At 35.0% G+C, this 20738-nt stretch overlaps 1 protein-coding gene across 1 annotated transcript in view; it reads left to right on the forward strand.

Annotated features, from left to right (window-relative positions):
* The window catches only part of SMARCA5 (SWI/SNF related, matrix associated, actin dependent regulator of chromatin, subfamily a, member 5), a 43561-nt gene that overhangs the window by 15206 nt on the left and 7617 nt on the right, over nucleotides 1-20738 (forward strand). Inside the window, exons 6-18 of the mRNA XM_031943152.1 lie at nucleotides 1012-1191; nucleotides 2832-2987; nucleotides 3064-3195; nucleotides 6695-6763; nucleotides 11292-11401; nucleotides 12624-12850; nucleotides 14328-14449; nucleotides 14536-14688; nucleotides 14986-15118; nucleotides 17390-17538; nucleotides 17701-17820; nucleotides 18129-18239; nucleotides 20332-20445. Coding sequence (XP_031799012.1) covers nucleotides 1012-1191; nucleotides 2832-2987; nucleotides 3064-3195; nucleotides 6695-6763; nucleotides 11292-11401; nucleotides 12624-12850; nucleotides 14328-14449; nucleotides 14536-14688; nucleotides 14986-15118; nucleotides 17390-17538; nucleotides 17701-17820; nucleotides 18129-18239; nucleotides 20332-20445 — 1776 coding nt within the window. The remainder of the gene's footprint in view (nucleotides 1-1011; nucleotides 1192-2831; nucleotides 2988-3063; nucleotides 3196-6694; nucleotides 6764-11291; nucleotides 11402-12623; nucleotides 12851-14327; nucleotides 14450-14535; nucleotides 14689-14985; nucleotides 15119-17389; nucleotides 17539-17700; nucleotides 17821-18128; nucleotides 18240-20331; nucleotides 20446-20738) is intronic.

Here is a 20738-nt window from a genome sequence, read left to right on the forward strand (position 1 = left end):
GTCATTTCAATTTTGACTTGGTCTTAACTATATGGTTACAAAAAGAATTGTTTGACTTGCCTAAAAAAACAAACAAACAAACAAACAAAACCAAAAACTTGCCTTGAGACCTTTGATAATTGGAATGATTGCTTAATTTAAACTAAGTGGTTGATACTGTGAGCCACAGTTTAATGATTCTTTTGGGAGCTAAATTCATCTCAGGTTTATGATTAAATTTTTATTAGGAATTACTTCACTAGGAAGTCATAATTGTGTGGTAGTCAAAGCCTGGGACTAACTAGTTTTTGATTGCTGAATATCGGGATGTATTTGGTATAAATAAATTTAGCTTAATATTTAGTTTTAGGTTTGAGGAACTTGGTGAATTCTAGGGAGATGCAATCAAATATCAGTTATTTTTTTCTAAGGAGAAAAGAAAACATAAGAATGAATTATATGAATAGTTACTAGATTACCCTTTAATCTTTTTTTTTTATTTTTATTTAATAGCCTTTTATTTACATGATATATACATAGGTAATTTTACAGCATTAACAATTGCCAAACCTCTTGTTCCAATTTTTCACCTCTTACCTCCCCCTCCCCCCCCCAGATGGCAGGATGACCTAATCTTTCTTTTCTAAACCAAATGATTATACTTAACCAACAAAGAATAAAGTTGATAAGAGTTTCACTTTTTCTTCATTATCTCTATAGCTTGTAAGTTATTGTAAGTACATTTCATTTATGAGGCATCAGAGAGGAATCCAGGGTTCTAGATGATCAGGTATGTACTAGTAAGTAGTATTATTGATGGGGGCAGCTAGATGGCACAGTGAATAGAGCACCGGCCCTGGAGTCAGGAGGACCTGAGTTCAAATCCGGACTCAGACACTTAATATTGCCTAGCTGTGTAACCCTAGGCAAGTCACTTAACCCCAATTGCCTCATCCCCCCTAAACAAATTAAAGAAAAAGTAATATTATTGATGGTTTTAGATGTTTTGTCTTTAATCTTGGATGTTTTCAGGGCTTGGGAAAGACACTGCAAACAATTTCTCTTCTTGGATATATGAAACACTATAGAAATATTCCTGGCCCTCATATGGTATTGGTTCCAAAGTCTACTTTACATAACTGGATGAATGAATTCAAGAGATGGGTACCAACGCTTAGATCAGTTTGTTTGATAGGTGATAAAGAACAAAGAGTAAGTATCAAGTATTGTATTGAATTTTTGTTAACCAAGTAACTGTCTTAATTCTGCTTCTAAGAGAAAAAATTCCCAAACTTTTAATCAAAGAGCGTTTATGTATTAGTGGGCTTTAAAACAAATAGTGCAGCTCTGGAAAAGTGTTGAAAATTATGGAGCTTGGGTAGTAAGTGTATAGGGAAGGCATTAGCATCATGCCAGAAGTGAGCATGAACAGTCACTGAAAACTTGTATAATGTAATGCAGTCTTCTTCCCCATCTGTTTACGAGAGAAGTTCAGATGATCAAGACTTATTGCCTGATGTCTGTATTTCTTCACAACATCTCAACCTTCACTATGGCTGTTGAAGTTTTCTTCCCAAATAATTTTTCCCTTCTTCAGAAGATAAAGATCTATCAGCTTTATTTATCTAAGGATTTAATTTAAGGGTCATTCTAATGACTCTGTTTTATACTCTGTAATTGAGAATATGGTCTAATGGATAGGCTGCTGGCTGGCCTCGATTTTGCTTCGCTCACTAAGAGGTTTGACTCTGAGAAAGTCATTTAATTATAGCAGTGTGTCATAGTAATTAGCATGCTGGACATAGTCACCGGAAGATCTGGATTTGAATCCTTTCTTAGATACTTAAAAGACCCTTGGCAGGTTATGTAATTTTGGTGTAATTCTAGTTTCCTCATCTATTAAATAAGAGCCGTTCTTAATGATTTTTACCTGAGGTCCTTTACAAGTACTTAATCCATGGTTTCTTCCCTGGTCCTAGGACCTCTTTTCTGGTGCACATTGCTTAAAAATACAGTTCATGTTCAACTTGGAATTTTTATGTTGGAAAACCTGTCTATGTATCTGTGTACACATTATCTATCATTTCCTTCTTAGTAAATAAATACATTATAATCTTTTAACTATTTATTCCAAAAACTTTTTCTTTTGTGTATTTAAAGACAGTTTAGTTTTTCCTTTTTTTTCTCTTTTGTTTATTGCTCTGATTTGGAGAAGAAAATCAAGAGAAAGTTTTGTTCTAAATCTCATCCATCCCAACAATTTTTTTTTTTCCTTTGAAAATATAGCTTCATTTTTAGCAGGTGTTTCTGTTGAATGGAATGAGCATGCAAAGGGTTAAGGGAAAAGAGTAGCAGTTCGCCATTTTACAAGGAAGAGTAGAAAGTAACACTCATTTATCCATTCCACTTAATTACATTTGAGATTCTTCTCTTTCCTAAATTTCAAGGCCCTCCATTATATTTCTGATACTGTGGTAAGGCCCTTAAAAGTTGTTTTTTTCTTTATATTTTAGACGTCTTAATTCTAAAACTGGGGGAAAAAATGGAAATATAAATTATAAAATTAAAATCTACAAATTTACTTTTTCTCAAGTACATGGAATCCTTCACAACCATGCTTGGGGATTGTTGTAGTACTTTTTAAGGAATAGGAGAAATTTCTTAGGAGGAATCATCTTGGAAGTAAGTGGAATGAGAATCCCAAAAGATTCATAAAGATACCAAAGTGACAGGCATAGGACCTAGATAATTCTCTTGTGTTACTGAAGCAGCACCCAAACTTTGTTTTAGAAACTACAATAATGGAGAACTATAAATATATTGTTTTAATTTTCATTTCTCTTGCTTCATAGGCTGCCTTTGTCAGAGATGTATTATTACCAGGAGAGTGGGATGTATGTGTAACATCATATGAGATGCTCATTAAAGAGAAGTCTGTTTTTAAAAAATTTAATTGGAGATACTTAGTCATTGATGAAGCTCACAGAATCAAAAATGAAAAATCCAAGGTAAGGTCTTTAGAAAATTATTTGTTACACTGAAGATTTTTTATGATCATCCACAATAATAATTTTCTTTTTCTAGTTGTCAGAAATTGTAAGAGAATTCAAGACTACAAATCGACTACTCCTAACAGGAACACCTCTTCAGAATAACTTACACGAACTCTGGGCGCTTCTCAACTTTTTGTTGCCAGATGTTTTTAACTCAGCAGATGTAAGTTTTTTTTAGTAATTAAATTTTGGTAGGAGAGGCAGCATTGTCTGGTTCGAGGACTAATCTTATGTGAGGAAAGTTTGGGTTCAGACTCTTCCTCTGACACTGAGATCACAAGCAAAGCACTCTGGGTATTCCAGGCAATTCTTTTAAGATTAAAAGATATAGGAGTTGCCTATCTGCAGAGGGTTTCTACCAACACAAAAAGAGGTCCATATTGGACCCATAAAAATTTTGATTAGACGAGTCAGAAGGTACCTCTGTGTCCTTTAATCCAGACCATACCTGACGCTTTGACTACATGTCAACTTGTTAAAAACCCATCGATTAGGAGGAAATATTCCTTTCTTCTTTTGTATAGCAGTCACAAGTAGGAAGCTTGCAGGAAACTCTTATTTGCTTTTTTTTGCAACTTGTGGGCATTGTTATTTTGGGACCAAGTAAGAGAAATCTCTTCCACTTCACAACACTTTCAGTTCTTGAAGACAGCTAATGTCATCTTCTGTAAAGATTTTCAAGCCCAGTATCTCTCTTTTGGTAGATTCTCATATTAAGCTTCATCTTAATGCCAACAATCTTGCTTGCCTTTCTTTGGATGCTCTAGAACTTTTTTTTTTTAATTTGGCACCCAAAACTAACCCAGTTCTATCTGTATGAGCTAGATGAATTCTAGAATTTTGTTAGGGCTCAGAATTCAAACTTGGTGGCCTACATTATGTATATTTTTTCCTTCCCCTTTCTGAAAATTGGGACATTTGCCTTTGTGCAGTCATGTGGTAATCCATCTTTTCTTTTAGTACCTGACGATGATAGTATATCTAGGTATAATGACTTGGGTACTAGGTGACTTTAGCTACAAAATCCCTACTGGTTTAGGTCTCGATTCCCCCAGTAGTTGTTTTGTTCTGTCATGTCTTGTCTAGAAGACAAGCAAAATAAGAGTTGAATATTTTTGCCTTCAGTGTGTTTTCATTAATTCCATCTACTTCTGGTACCCATTGAATGTAAAAAGTCCTTGAGGGAAGCATTTCAACATTTGAGAGGATCTTTAAGGGAACAAAGGCAAGATTCACATGGGATAAGAGGGCATGAATGGGCTTTAGTCTTAAGTGTTGGAAGGAACACTGATTTCAGTGCACAAATCTGTTGAAGTCTTTTTGCTAATTGTTCTTTTAAAAGTTTATTTAATTCTTACTTTTGAATTTTTTGTTTTTTTCTTGAGTCATCAGAACTTTAGTCCTGTTTGACTAGTTGACTTACTTGTAGAATTTCAGGCTGTTTCATGCTGCCCTTTGATTAGGATATACTGTTCCAATCTTCCTTCTGTAACTGATTATTAGTTGGAAGATGGATTGAGCCCTTCTTCCTAAAGGACAGACAGTATTAGTGACTATGCTTTGGGAAAAAAGAGCTCCAGCAGATATTTAGATAAGTTGAATTCTCTTTCATTATATTTCTGTGCCAAGAAGGGATCTGTTTATTGCAGGCCTCATCCTTTTTTCTCTTTTCTGTACAGTTGAAACATAGTGTATAGTTTGATGAGAATATTATTTAAGTTTCTGTTTATCTTCTCAGATGCTGTTTGTTCCTCTATGTTTCTTATGAATGTTGTAAATCCTCATGGAGTACATCTTTTCTCTTTGCATATACTTCCCTCCACCTTTACTAAATCCATACCTTTTTGGCATTTGAATCTAGTCATACTTTCAAATTTCAATAACTATTTCTATGACTGGGTTTGTCTCCTTTATAATTCACTTTGTTTATTACTCATAATTTGTATTTGTTTACAAACACCTGAGGTTATTTATAGATTTTTTTTTTTCCCCCCTGGGAATTTCTGGGCAGCTTTGTTGCTATTCTCCCTACATGGCAGCTACTTTCTATTGGAAGTTTTCTTCTTTTTCAGTTTAAAGCCTTTTTGATTCTGTTTGTAAATCTCAAACACATTCTTTCCAGCACTTGTTGGATACTAAAATTTTGCCCAGAGTCTGTCACCAATATTTTAACCTGTGAAGAATTAATCCAAAAACTATTCCAGCATAGCATTTAAAAAAAACTAATTGTTTGCTTTCCATAGTTGTTTCTTTTTGATAGCTCTTGATTTTCACTTACATTGGGGATGAAAATAGTACCTATTCCCCTTATTCAGGTACTTACCCATAACATCATAATCTTCCAAAATTTATCTTTGGATCCCTTTTGGCTTTATCATTTCTTCCAACATGAGTCACAGAAATGAATAGTAGCCATGTGGTTTGATGAATCTCCGGAGGTTCTCTCTCTGTCTTAGATATGTTGCCTCTGTTGCCTGAGGAGACAGCAGATATTCCCAGGTTGATTTAAAAAACTACTTCAGTGTCCTCATTAGGGGAGCTGCCAAATCCCACTACTCTTTGTTCTTTGACAAGTACTGGATGCCATATTTCTTGATAGCACTTATTTATTGGATCTACATCATTATTCTTTGGAAAATAAGCTGCTCTTTCCTTCTTAGAAAGTTCAGCACTATGATTGATCTCTTTTCCTGTGAATAGTGTGTGTAGGCTCTTTTAGAGTGAGGATTGTTTCATTCTTGTCTTTGTGCCCTTGACCTTTGTGTCGATGGTATTAAAATTTTTGCTACGGCAGAAGTTTGAAACTTTGTTACTATGACCAGGCATGTGATCAGTCTGTATTCTCAGTTTTTTCCCCATGAATCTTTGTGGTTTGGCTTAGTGATGAACTTTAAAAGAATATAGTAGCTGTTCAATCAAATCTGACAAAGTACTAATTTTAAAACTACTTATGATATGAAATAAAAATTGGTAGTCTTAATTTCACTTTTAATCACTTGGTTTAAATCTGATTAGTAGTCTTGTGCCTAAATAGACTAGATTGGCTTTAAGAATGAAATCAGGGATAGCGAGGTGGTGCAGTGAATAGAGCACCAGCCCTGGGGCATCAGAGAGGAATCCAGGGTTCTAGATGATCAGGTATGTACTAGTAAGTAGTATTATTGATGGGGGCAGCTAGATGGCACAGTGAATAGAGCATTGGCCCTGGAGTCAGGAGGACCTGAGTTCAAATCCGGACTCAGACACTTTACCACTTCCTAGCTGTGTGACCCTGGGCAAGTCACTTAACACCACCCCAGTTGCCTCAGCAAAAAAAAAAAAAAAACAAAAAAAAAAAAAACAAAAAAACCTAGGGTATTGCTTTTCTAATGTTATTTAGTTTTGGTTGACAATAAATTTCTTGACTTTTCCCACCAGTACTTTTCTGAAATGATATTTAATGGGATAGTAGTATATATCTATGGAATTTATAAACATTCTTTTGGTGTTATTAAGAATTACTACTATATAAAATGGGAGGTTTGTATTAAATGACTTCTAAGTTTCTAATCCTAACTAGTCTATGAATCTAAATTATTGGGCTAATCACTTTGGGAGAGAGGTCAAAAAGCTATTTTGTTTGTTTCATATCTATGTTGTTTTTCTTTGTTTTGTCAAAATAGGATTTTGATTCATGGTTTGACACAAATAACTGCCTTGGGGATCAGAAGCTAGTTGAACGTCTCCATATGGTAAGTAGAGGATTATTATTTATTTATAATATTTCTACAAATATCTGACAAATAAGGAATGAAACCAAGAAGTTTTGGTGTAATAGATGATATATTGGGCTTGAAGTCAGAGAGGCCTGGGTTCTCAAATTCTATCTTTGATGATGAGTGATTCTTGAACACTTTACTTAATGTCTGTATTTTTAAGCACCATAAAACTGTGAAAGTCAAAAGTAATTTAGGAAAACGCAAAGCTGCCATCATCAGTATGTATGCTCTCACCATGATAGACCCTGATGGAGTCAAAGAAAAGTTTTATGAAGACCTGAGAGCTCAATTCTCAGTGTGTTGAAAGAGGATAAGCTCGCAATTTGAATTACTTTAATGCTAGAGTAGGCACAGACTATGGGATATGGCAAAGAGAGTCTTTAGGAGGAATAAAGTTGGGAACAGCAGCAACTACAGTCACTTGTTGGGGAAGACTCCTGCAGCTTAGGACCTTCTTTTCCCCAACAATGTCTTATGTTTACTAAATGTAAGAAAACTGGGTGGATTTGTCCTCATAGCAAATGACCATGTCATTATAAAGAGAAGTGTGACACATGGGATTGAGAGGACGGAGGTGGTAGGTGGCGCAGAATACTGGTCTGATCATAGACTTGTTCTCTGAACTAAAAAATTAACATTCAACAAAAGCAGTGGTCCTGAAGTAAGACCAGAAGATTTAATTGTCAATTGTCAGCAGAATAGAGCACTTGCACAAACAGTTGGTTGCTAATTTAGAAATAAAGCTGAGCTTTTAAAGATTTGGTGTATATAGCATTGCATTTACTCATCTGAGTTAGAACACTCAAAAATAATAAGATTGAGGAAATTCAGAAACTGCTAAATAAAAAACTAGAACTCTTAGAAATTACTTTTAGGAAAAAAACTCAGGAACTTTGAATACTTAGAAGAATTGCTTTTCTGTCTCTTGGAAGGCAATGTTTAACTCGATCAAAAGTAAAGTGCAAGTGAGGTTTGGAGAGATGCCGGCTTTTTGACTCAGTGTTAAGGTAGATGAAATTCAGATTTACACCAATTGTAACCATCTATGGTTAACCCAAAGATAGATTAACTGAAATCTATTTAGGTTTTTACTATGTTGTATTTCAACTGTTCAACACTGATGGAGCCATGCTGATTGGTGGTAAGTCCTAGAGATAAACTGAACATCTCCATTGTGTTCTCAACAAACCTTCATCAACTAGTGCCAAAATCATTGACTGTAAAGCTCGGACTGAAGTCAGTCTTTTTGTAAATGAACTTTGAACTGAAGAAGAGGTTTTGGATGGCATTAGAATTCTTTCCTAGCAAAGCACCCGATGCTGATTGTATTCCAGCTGAGATTTGTAAGGAGATTCAAGGTATGCGATAAGATCTTACATTGTAGGCCTAAAAGCAGCCACCAACTAAGAAAGTGTTAAAGCTCAAACTTACCTGTCATTTAATACCAACAATTCATCAAAATCCCTACACCCTATATTGGACAATTCTATTAACATTTAGAAGATATAATGCTAATATGAATAACCTGAATATATTCTCCTTGCACAAACATAAATACAGATTGGAACAACTGCTTACACTTAACCAACAAATAATTATACCCACATACTAGCACTCTATTACGTCCATTGCTTATGTCAGAGCTGACTGGAATTCTCTGGGTTTTATGGTAAGAGGAGATTATTCCTCAGGAGTTCAAGGATGCCTCCATTGTCCATCTCTATAAAAGAAAGGGAAATAGGTTTTCTTGTGATAATCACAGGTGGGGTGAAGTAGTATGGAGTATGAGGGGTGGGTCTCCCTCTATTTTTTAATCATTGCTGGCAAAGTTCTTGCTAAAGCCTTTAATAGATTGATCCTTTACCTGGAAGATGATTGTTACCTGAGAGTCACTATGGCTAAGGAAAGGGGAGAGTAATGATGGGTATAATGTTTGCTGCCTGATAACTCCAGAAGAAATCGGAGGAGGAGAGCAGAACATCATCTATTTATCTCACCAAGTAGGAGGGCTTGTGGAAGATGGAGGGAGAGCTGGTGTCTCAGTATGGATAGATTCTCCACTGCTTGTGCTGACTTTTTTCTCTGCCAATGCCAAGAACAGGGCTCTCCCATCAGCCAGTATTGCAGCATTTGTATGTCAAACCATTGGTTATAACAATTAGAACAGTTTTGAATGCTTTGGATAAACTCACATACCTTGGCAAAATGCTTTTCAAGGATGTACACATAGATGAGATTGATGCATGCATTGCTAGAGCAGGAAACTGAAGGAAAGAGCAGGAGAGAAGAGCCATCAGGCTGTCTGCCCACTTGGAGGCTCACAGAGCATGTGTGATGACCTTGTCTGCTTATTGGACACTGCTAGTGCCATACTAGGAAACTGAGTCGCTTTCATTAGAAATGTCTTAGGAAGATTCTGAAGATCACCTGGCAGGATACAGTATAGGATATGGTACCAGACACGGAGGTCCTTTCTGGAGCTGAATTGACAGGCGATCAAACTCTGCTCTGATTCTTGTTTGAAGGCCAAGTGCATGTTTGCTTATAGGATTGTTGTATGGAGAACTTGAGGCAAAGCTCACATGGAGGTCAGAAGAAACAGTAGTATAAGGACTCTCAAAGTCTCACTGGGGAACTTTGGAATTGATTGTATCCAAGAAGGCGTTGTGCTCTGTGAGCCAAACAGAATTACAGTAGCTCAGAAAGAAATGTGAGGTGTCCACATTTAACAGGTGTCTAACTCCACACGTTCCCATAGACTTTTTGTGTCTAATTTGTGGTAGAGCCTTCTGAGCTTAGTCACAGTTGGACTCATTTTATTTTGACCCCAATGTAGTGATGCCATCTTGCTCTTCTTCAAGTGTGGAGGACAATTAGCCTGTATTATTGAGGTAGTTCCCACACTGGGATATACTCTCAGATCTTTTGTGCATTTGCATATGGAGAATGAAAAGAAGTACATGGTATGGCTACTGTGTTGATTAAGAATTCAGGAAGAGAAAAGGCACTAATTTTTTTTTTTTTTTACGCTAATCTTAAAGCTTCAAATTTATCATGTATCTTATAGTTTCTTTATCTTAAAAAAGGAAAGGGAAAAATCCTGGGAGATAGTCTTCCTAAAAGACTTGATCATAGGCTAGATGTGACTGACCAGCGGAAGTGTTTATTGTGATGTGGCCACCAGAAAATCTAATGTGATGTTAGATGGCATTAGCAGCACTAATCAACGTGGCATGTTGGCAACAGGTTTGTTCTATTTTATATTTCTACTTTTTATATATTTGCTTCATATATGTTCTACTTTATGTATATATAGTCAGCCCTGCTTGAAGTTTTGGGTTCAGTTCTGAATGTCACCCTAGGAAGACATCGAGCAGCTTTACAGTGTGTTTAAAGGATTCAGAATTGGTATGGAGAAGTCTGCTTTCCTTTCTGAGGCCTGCAGTGTATGAGGCCTATTCAGTTGTCTCGTAGAGCTCCAAGTACTTTGACAGAAATTGTTAGCCCTCCTATGAAATTTCTTCGTGTAGGTTGTGTGTTCACTTAACATGTTGAGGTTGTTTCTACAGAGAACAGTGTGATTCTCGAGAGCAAAGTTGATTTTGATTTTATCTTGTTTTAGTCTAGCTCAATGTCTGGCAAATTAAAGAAGCACTACAAACATGTTTGTTGAATCGATGATTTCAGAGATTTGAAGCTATCATGTGGATGTTAGGTGAAAGAATTAGGAATGTTTAGCTTGGAGAAAAGAGCACTTGTGGAGATAGCTTTTTTTTGGGAATATATTTGAAATTCTATTATGTAAAAGAGGGATGAGTTAGGACAAGGAAAATTAGAATGGTTAGAAAAAGGAATGAGTTGCTTTTATGAGGTGTAGTAGTTTTAGAAATTTTGAAACATGATTTCTAAGTTAGTTTAGGTGATGTAGTGGATAAAAATGCTAGGCCTGCAGTTAAGAATTCATTTTCCTGAGTTCAAATCTGGCCTTAGACACTTACCAGCTGTATGACTCTGGGCAAGTCACTTAACTTTGTTTGCCTCAGTTTCTTCATCTAAAAAATGAGCTGGAAACTATCCCCACTATCTTTACCAAATGGGATCATGAAGAGTGAGACATGACTGAAATGACTCAATCACAATTTTGTCCTATGTATATGAAAAACATTTTGAGTGGAACGTTTTTAGAGATAATTATATAGTCCTATGCATAAGATGCATGCTACTTTTCCATAATAAATTTGTCAAATTATTCCAAAACCATTTTTCCTCACCTTTTTGGTTTTTGTCATCTTATTTATACTTAGGACTCTTATGAGAAATTTTTTAGCTACTTCCTCATATTTAGATAATAGTCACCATTTCACATAGGACATAAGAAAATGACTAGAGCTCTGTGATTATTTTTTTTTCCTGTTCAAAATAGTCGCTAGTAGTCTTTGTATTTTAACAGATTATCAGAGAGAGGAAGACATCATTTTATTGTTGATGTTTTTTCTTACAGGTTTTGCGCCCATTTCTCCTTCGTCGAATTAAGGCTGATGTTGAAAAAAGTTTACCTCCGAAAAAGGAAGTTAAAATTTATGTGGGTCTTAGCAAAATGCAAAGGGAATGGTAAGTGATTTGAGATAATGTTGTTATTACATATGGTCTTTACAAATTTCTGTGTTTTTCTTTCTAGATAATGTCCTTATGGTTTACTGCAGCAGCAACTGTGTACTTTTTTTTTTTTTTTAAAGGAGCCTAATCTGTTTGAAAAACAATCATTCTTTCAGGGTTAGAAAACAAATAATATAACCATCACCCAAATGGAATTTCAATTATATCTTACTCATTTGATTGGCCATATCTCTCTATATATTAAATGTTTTTGCAACAATCTTTAAAGGATCACATATGAGAAGTTCATTTGATTTGACAGAAAAGCAAATTTTGGATTAGTACATTTAAGTGGGAAGTGAATTTTTATCATCAATACTTTTATATGTATCTTCCTACCCTTTTTGCCTAGAGCACCATTTCTTGTAACAATAACAATCTGGGGGGGGGAAATGCATTTCAGCAAAAACCTAATCAACCAATCTCCTGGATTTGATAGTCAGTTGTGCTAGATTCCACACCCATAATATTTCTTTCTTCCAGATGCATGTGAGGCTAGAATGTGTATTTTCTCATTTCTTCGGGCATAAACTTGGTCATAATTTCACAGCATTTAGCATCATGACGTTTTTGGCTTTTCATTTCCTTTATCTTTTCTTGATTCTACTTAAACTTTGCATTGTACTAACTGTACTTCTGCTAGTACTAACTGTACTTCTCTTAATAATATTGGATCAGTTTCAAAAAACCAAAAATTGTGCCTGCTTTGCTCATTTTAAATATTTCTATAAATCTGTCTCTTAAATTATTTTTGCCTTTTTTCCCCAAAAATACTTCCTTTAAAAATGACTTCTAATTCAGTAAGCATTTAGTATCTATGGCACTTATCTTATGGTACTTAATGTATAATGTGAAAATTAAATTTAAAGAATATGGTTGGTAAATAAAAGAACAAGGTGATCAAAGAGTTAGATTACTGTTAATGGTTAAGTTAAAAATATCATGAAAATGTTTGATATTCTGGCAATTGAAGATGCATTATACTAGCATTTTTTGGTGAAATATAATTTAACACTGATTTAAATCCCACTGATAATATATTACTAAGTTTGACACTGACAATGGCTAGTTTCTTATCAGAAATAAAAGATTATTTAGAAATATTTGTAACAGAAATAAATGATAAACAATGAAATATTGGGAGAATTAAACTTACTGAAAAGTATTTTCTCTTTAGGTATACACGGATACTAATGAAGGATATAGACATATTAAATTCCGCAGGAAAAATGGACAAAATGAGACTCTTGAATATCCTAATGCAATTGAGGAAATGTTGCAATCATCCATATCTCTTTGATGGAGCTGAACCTGGGCCACCTTACACAACAGATATGCATCTGGTTACCAATAGTGGCAAAATGGTTGTACTAGACAAACTTCTTCCTAAGTTAAAAGAGCAAGGTATAACCACTCTAGACAATTGTTTTAAAGTTCAAAAGTTAGCAAATAAAAATTCTGTAGTTATTTTTGTGAAGTTGTCAGAATAGTATAATAGTAGGTCGGTATTTAAACTAGCATCATCATTCAGGTGAATCTTTCAGCCTTCTATATAGATATTATAGATATGTCTAAATATAATATAATAGATATAATAGTGAATATCACTTATTTACCTTGTGGACTATATAGAATTATGGTAAATTGTTAAATTTGTATGTTCTGAAAGCACTTCTTTGAAGGCATATATAACATGAGTTTCTTCTATGCTAGCGCTATGGTTTTTTTTCCCCCCCAGGGCTCTTTTTTTGATGGCAAATGAAGCTTCATAATGACTTTAATCAGATTCATTTTGTAGAGAGATGTCTGGATAGATTTTCTTTTTGGCTTCTGTTCAACTTGCTTTTTTTTTTTTTTTTTTTTTTTGGCAAAGTATCTTAAAAGTTTTTCTCATCACACGTTAGTTCTACATTGTACATTCTGTACAACTTAGAAGTTTGTATGCATATGTTTTAGATGTTGGAAGAAAATGTTGAAAGTAAGTAGGGATCTGTTTTCTTTTTATGATAAATCAGTTTTTCAGTTTCTTTATCCTTTACCTCTGGGACTTACTCCAAACATTCACACATACAACTTGAGATGGCTTTTCCCTCCTACCTAACTGCAATGCTCATATAAGAGGATTATTTCTACATTGTATTGTTGGGTCAGTCATTATTGAACTTGGTGAAAAGTATATAACTTTGATGGAATAGATCAATATGAGAGGGCTGAAGATAGTTGGGATATGAAATACTCACTGGACTCATAAATCAGCCCAAAAAACATTGAGGGCACTTGAGCTCTTGGGGATTGAGTAAAAACTGTTCTCTTGTATGAGAAAAGTCTCACGTGTTTAATGTTGTAAGAGGCAGTCAAATTATATAGGTTCAAAAAGCATCCTGTTTTGGTGAGGAGGAGGGGAATGGAAGCCTGTAATTTACTCACTTCTAGTTGTGATATTAGATCAGTGGTGGCTCTCCAGTATAAAGTTTTAGAGAGTTGCCTGGTACACTTGGACTTAAGTGACTTGTCCAGGTTCACACAGATAGTATGTGTCAGAGGCAGGACTTAGTAATTTGTAATATAAAATTCATAATTAGAATGTAATGGATTACATGCATATTTTAGTTGCTATATGGTCAATCTTTTTTTTTTTTTTTTTCTTTGGCTGAGGCATTTGGGGTTGTGACTTGCCCCAGGGTCACACATTTAGTGTCAAGGCCAGATTTGAACTCAGGTTCTCTTGACGAGGACTGAACCTGTATCTGCTGTGCTACCTCACTGCCCTGTTAATCATATTTTGAACTTGGTTGTTATATAGTATCTATTAGACATCTTATATTTGAACATTTTGCTGCTCTTAAGAGGTCCTGATTGAAGTATTGTAATCTTCCAACAGATTCAAGAGTACTAATCTTCAGTCAGATGACAAGAGTATTAGACATTTTGGAAGATTACTGCATGTGGAGAAACTATGAATACTGCAGGTTGGATGGACAAACTCCTCATGATGAGAGACAAGTGAGTTAAATTTGATGGGGAAAGGAAGGAGAGGATATTCTGTGACATGATTCCATGATTATTTTTTGACATTTTATTTTACACAGGATTCCATCAATGCATACAATGAACCAAACAGCTCCAAGTTTGTTTTTATGTTAAGTACACGTGCTGGTGGTCTTGGAATAAATCTTGCTACTGCTGATGTTGTGATCTTATATGATTCAGACTGGAATCCACAAGTTGATCTTCAGGCTATGGTAAAGATTCATTCGTATTCATTTCCTTGAAACAAAGTGGAGGGAATACTCCTTACAATATCATATGCTTTATAGATGCTTAAGTTCTGTTTTGGTGGAGAAGTTCCTATTATAATGGGGAAACTTATTTGGTATTAGTAGACTTTCCCTGACATCACTTTTATGAACAACAGTATTAGGGGGAAAGAGGGTTATCTTTGAATTTTTAACTTTAGTAGAAAAAATTTAATTCAAGCATTATCTACATACATTTTTCACAATATGCCTTTGGACATCTATATTCATTTATTTGTTTAGGATCGAGCACACAGAATTGGACAAACCAAGACTGTTCGAGTATTCAGGTTTATCACTGATAATACTGTGGAGGAAAGAATAGTGGAACGTGCAGAGATGAAACTTAGGTTGGATTCAATAGTCATTCAGCAAGGTATGTATTTCAAAATTCTAGGACTGTTTCTTTGATGGTTTAACAAGATGGAAGTGTTTCCTAGGACTATTTAATTTTTTAACAATTTGTAAATGAATTGTTAAGCTAACTTGTCAGTATTATATCTTAAGTGTCCACTGTGTGTTGATTGTTATAGAAAGTAATAGCAAAAAAACCACCACCACCAACAAAACAACTAAACCTGGAAGTGGTTTGTGTTCTCTTGGAGCTTAAAATATAGTTGGGGACTTGTTGATGTTGATATCTTTCCTGATCTGGGTCCTTCGGTGTTTTATCTCATTGTCTCACAGTCAGCTCCCAGGATGTGATGCTGCACTGTGACACTGTTCTGCTCAGCCAGTGAGAATGAAGGCTCCTGTCGGACGGAGCCAGACTCTGCAGGCTAGGACCCTCAATTAGGCAGTATTTCCCTGAATGCTAACTGGACGGGTTTATAAGTGCTGAGGTGATGGAGACCAAGGTGGGGTCAGTGAAGCACTTATTATAAGTACCTGCTGTGTGCTAGTTACTGGGAATGCAATTTAAAAAGGAGATACTTGTTTTTTCAGAAGCTTACATTCTGGTAGACTGATACATGTTAATAGATAAATGTGCATTTGGTAAAACCCACACTAGTTTTAGAGGCCTTGCAAGCAAATGGTTCCAGAGAGTGTTCAAGAACAAGAATAGAAAGTCTTTTGTGTGAGGAGTATAAAGAAGCCAGTGTGGCTAGCTCATTGAGTAGAAAGAAGAGTGATGTCCAGTGAGGTGGGGAAGATAAGTTGAGACCAGATTTTTATAGAGCTTTAATGAAATTAAATGGAAAGGTTTTTGTTTTATCCTAAAAACATTAGAAAGCTTGATTGAGTCAGGCAATAACATAGGCTTTGGTAACACTGTGTTTAATAGACTGGGGCAGTGACTTTTAGCATAGTCTAGGTAAGAGGCCGTAATGGTTGGAACTTAGGTGGTGTCTGTGAGTGGTGAAGGTGGATATAACTAAGAGCTTACATGCCCATTAAAAAAAAAAAGCCTTTGTGGCCTTAAGGATTGTCTTTGTGCATATGTGTGTGAAGTGGGGAAAGGTAATTAAGGAGTTGGGGGATTTCATGAGGCAAGAAGTTTTGTGGGATAAGGATTGAGGTAGATCTCTTTAAAAATTATTACCTTGAATAATCTGACCTTGGCTCTCTGCTATAGGTGGAAATAAGACTTGCCCGTTCTTTAGTTCAGCGAAAGACTTAATTCACAGTCCCTTGGGACTGGAACTGAGCCTTCTCACAGTTTCATATTAGAATCCCAAATCTGACACTTTGTAGTTCTTTGACAATGTTCAAGGGTCTCAGCTTCTTTATTTAGACACAAATTCTCCATCTTTGGCAGTCTGGTGAAGCCTATGTACCCTTCTCAAAATGGTTTTTAGATTCATAAAATAAATAAAATGCATAGAATTGCAAGGAATTTTTTTTTTTCCTGAGGCATTTGGGGTTAAGTGACTTGCCTGGAGTCACACAACCAGGAAGTATTAAGTGGCAAAGGAATTTTAAAGAATGGACTTAACTTTTATGTGGCAGGCAGCTGGCAGTTATAGTAGATTCTTGGGCAAGGAAATGACACAGTGTACATGCCATCTTATGGAGAATTGCATGGCTGTAAGAGACTGGAACAAGGAAGGAAAAATGGTGAAACGGTTAGATGCCTTTGAAGCTATCATCTAGAGTTTTTGCTTTTATATATTCATTTAAATCATTCAAATATTAAGCCACCCATTTATGTTCAAGGCAATGTGCCAGCTATTGTATGAAACAAAAGGAAGTATAAAACAGCAATCTAAAAGAGCTGTCAATTCTAATTGGATCAATAATTGGAGTATTTAATTCTACTGTAAAATGACAGAAGTGTTGTCAGATGAGTGGTATAGATGGAATCCCAAGAAAGGAGAGGTCCAGTGGACTATGAAGGTTCTATGAAAGTAGGAGTCCAGGTCTCTGAATATTAGATTTGGTTATATCTAAAAAAATTTTTTAAAAAAATCTTTGTTAACTTTTTTGGTCTTCATGGCATATTTAAAATAGAAATTTAGATTTGGTCATTTGAAAATAACTTAGTTTACTGCTGAAATGTACATGATTTTTTGTCAGCCGGTAGTTAACTTTACAAAAGCTAGCCACTGTGCTTCATGAAAGAAATGAAATCTAATTTTTGTTTTACTGAGTCATTTTTTTTTCTTTTCTGTTTTCTTAAAACCATACCATATGCTCTTTTCTTTAGGAAGGCTTGTAGATCAAAATCTGAACAAAATTGGGAAAGATGAAATGCTACAGATGATTCGGCATGGTGCGACACATGTCTTTGCCTCAAAGGAGAGTGAAATTACTGATGAAGATATTGATGGTATTTTGGAGAGAGGTGCAAAAAAGGTGAGGCATAAGTTGAATAAAGTACAATATAAATTGAATAAAGCATATGAATGCTTAAAGTTTCAGAATAAAATATTTAATATTGGAGTATGGTTGACTTTCTGAAGATTAATGTTTTCATGCTCATAGTCTTTTAATGAAGTTGGTTTTGTTCTTTCACAGACTGCAGAAATGAATGAAAAGCTCTCCAAGATGGGTGAGAGTTCACTGAGAAATTTCACAATGGATACAGAGTCTAGTGTGTATAACTTTGAAGGTGAAGACTACAGAGAAAAACAGAAGGTAATTAGAATTGTATTTAGGTAAATGAAGGATGACTCATTTTATAGAAATTTTAGGATATTTACTGCTACATGTAACATTGATGTGTAATCCATTTTTATAAATATATGTATTATTTAATATGTAAATAATATATAAACATTATTTATGTATATAAATAAAATGGATTTCCCATCAATGTGTGTATATATAAATATATCTATATGTATTTTAATTAGGTATTGAAGAATTAATAGAATTTGAATTATATTTTGAAAAAGTTATAAAACTCAGTATTTAAATTGTGCCATTAAACTTTTCTCTGTTAGATGGCATTCACAGAGTGGATTGAGCCACCTAAGCGAGAAAGAAAAGCCAATTATGCTGTGGACGCGTACTTCAGGGAAGCCCTCCGAGTCAGTGAGCCCAAAGCACCCAAGGTGAGCCTGCTACTGAATCCAGGCAGACTGCGAAGGAAGCATACTGGGAACTGCATGTGGTCTTGGGCTGTTGTACATTTAATAAGTCAATTAAAGAAATTCCTAATTTTAGGTGAGGTGCTCATCAAATTGACAGATTACACAAAGATTGGGAGGGATAGCTAACACATGGGATGCTAGAAGTAAGATCCAAAAGGATCTTGATTGCTTGGCTAGAGGGAGGCTAATAAGCTAAATTTAAAGTGGATAGCTCTTATAAAAAGGATCTAATCTGCAGTTTTTAGTGAACTACATGTACAGTATGAGTCAGCAGTGTGATGTGGCAGCCAAAAAACAAATTCTGATGATGGGTTACATCAGAGATGGCATAGCTTGCAGGAAAAGGAAAAACGTTCATCTTACTGTTCAGTATCTTGGTCAGACCTCATCTGGAATATTGTATTGTGGTTTAAAAAGGACTTAGCCTGGTTAGTGCCTAGAGGAGGGCAAGCCAGTTTGCTCATGACATTAGAGGATCTTGGGGCCTGGAAAAGCACAACACGTATTCTGTTAATGGCTGTGCTCACATATCTGAAGTGATGGTATGTGGAAGAAATGGTGTAGTGTTGCTGCTTCTTCCATATGTGAGTTGAACCAGATGGCTGGTGAAGTCCCTTCCAACTCTCACATCTTAGGATTTTTTTATGTATGTGTGGCACATGTGCACATAATTTTAAGTAATTGCTTTTATTTTTTCTAATTATACAACTGACAAATTCAGTTTCACAGAAACATCTTTGTATGTTTTATTTAAAAATCTTTTATCTTGCTTTTATCTTGCCTTAGTTTCCAGTATGTTCTCCCTGCCTTCTGTACCATAATAACAACTAATAAAAAAGAAAGTTCAGAAAAACCAACCAAAACATCATCCATGTATGACAATATATGTGGACTGTCTCTTTGATAGGAGTTTGGGAGTTTGAGTTAGCCCCAAAAAATTACTAGTTCTTTTTAAAAATCTATTTCCCTAACATTAGTGAACATTATTTCTCTTTCTATTGCATTTTTAAAAATATACATGGAATAAACCTCAGCCTATCAATATAGAATTTTGGGAGGAAGAATTGGAATTATTTTAGAGAATATAATATATCAGTCAGCAGGTATTAAGCATCTACTATGTGCCAGGTGTGGTGATAAGTGCTGGGAATATACATTTAGGAAATAAAACAATTTCTCTTCATAAGAAGCTTATGTGCTAATGGGGAAGATGAGTACATATAAACATGTTTTTGTATACATGCACGTATGTACATATATTTATACACAGACATGTACACACACATGATGCGTTTTAGCAATGTGTGGACTGGAGTGATGAGGGATGTGAGTCGGGCAAATTTATTAGGAGTTTTTTGGAATAAATCTAAATGAGAGGTGGTCAGGGACTAAAGAAATTATTTGAACTAAGTGGAGAGAAGAGGTGAAAGGACTGAGATTCCTCTGACAGGAAGAGGAGGAGGAAAGGAGCTCCCAGTTCGAATTGTAGAGTTTGGAATGTCTAGTAGACTACCAGTAATGTAGGATAAAAATTCAAGGGAGATGCTGGTTGAATGATTTGCATAAGACCTGATGAAGTCCTGAGAGAGGGTATAGTTGAGAGTTTTGGGCATCTTGGAGAAGATCCACTCACTATTTGGGAACTAAGATGGAGGTGATAAGATCAAAGGATTCTGGGAAGGAGCAGTCCAGTCACATGATAAAAAGCTAACTTAGGAGAGAGGTATAAGTTGTGGCTCAGGCCCAAAGTCTTTGGACTGGTACAATTTCTTTGCAGTTGTTTGCATACCATGTGTTTGTCTTTTGTTTCAAACAGTGAAGACAATAAATGTGAATTTGCCATTCTCCCTCTTCTCTCCCCCAATTTATAGGACATGTAAAATATTTTGGTTGATAATTATTTGTTTAATTTCACTGAAAGGAGCTATTGAAGGGAGAGGAAAAGATGTATGAGCTTGTATTTTAATTTTAGTCAATTTGAGTGAAATAAGACCATAAAATAGGTTTTGGGAGTAAATATTTAAAATTGTTTTAATTTTTTTGTGCCCCTTAGGCTCCTCGACCTCCAAAACAACCCAATGTTCAGGATTTCCAGTTCTTTCCTCCACGTTTATTTGAATTATTGGAAAAAGAAATTTTGTATTACAGGAAAACAATTGGATATAAGGTAATTAGATATTTGAAGTTATTTTTGCCTCATCTCTTTACATTTCAGAAAAATGTCTATTAAACATGTTTATATGTATGTATATATATATATATATATATATATATATATATATGATATATAAATATATAAATGATTTTTACAACTAATTAGTCATTCACTTTGACTGCAAATAAAGAAAAATATTTATTTTGTCACTACTACTTTTTAGCATGATACTTTTAAAAGTTTTTTACTTAGGATGAAGAGATTTGATATTGAATAAATAGATTCAAGACAATGTTACCTTCCCA

The sequence above is a fragment of the Sarcophilus harrisii genome, chromosome 6, assembly GCF_902635505.1.
Source record: "Sarcophilus harrisii chromosome 6, mSarHar1.11, whole genome shotgun sequence".
Lineage (NCBI taxonomy): Eukaryota > Metazoa > Chordata > Mammalia > Dasyuromorphia > Dasyuridae > Sarcophilus > Sarcophilus harrisii.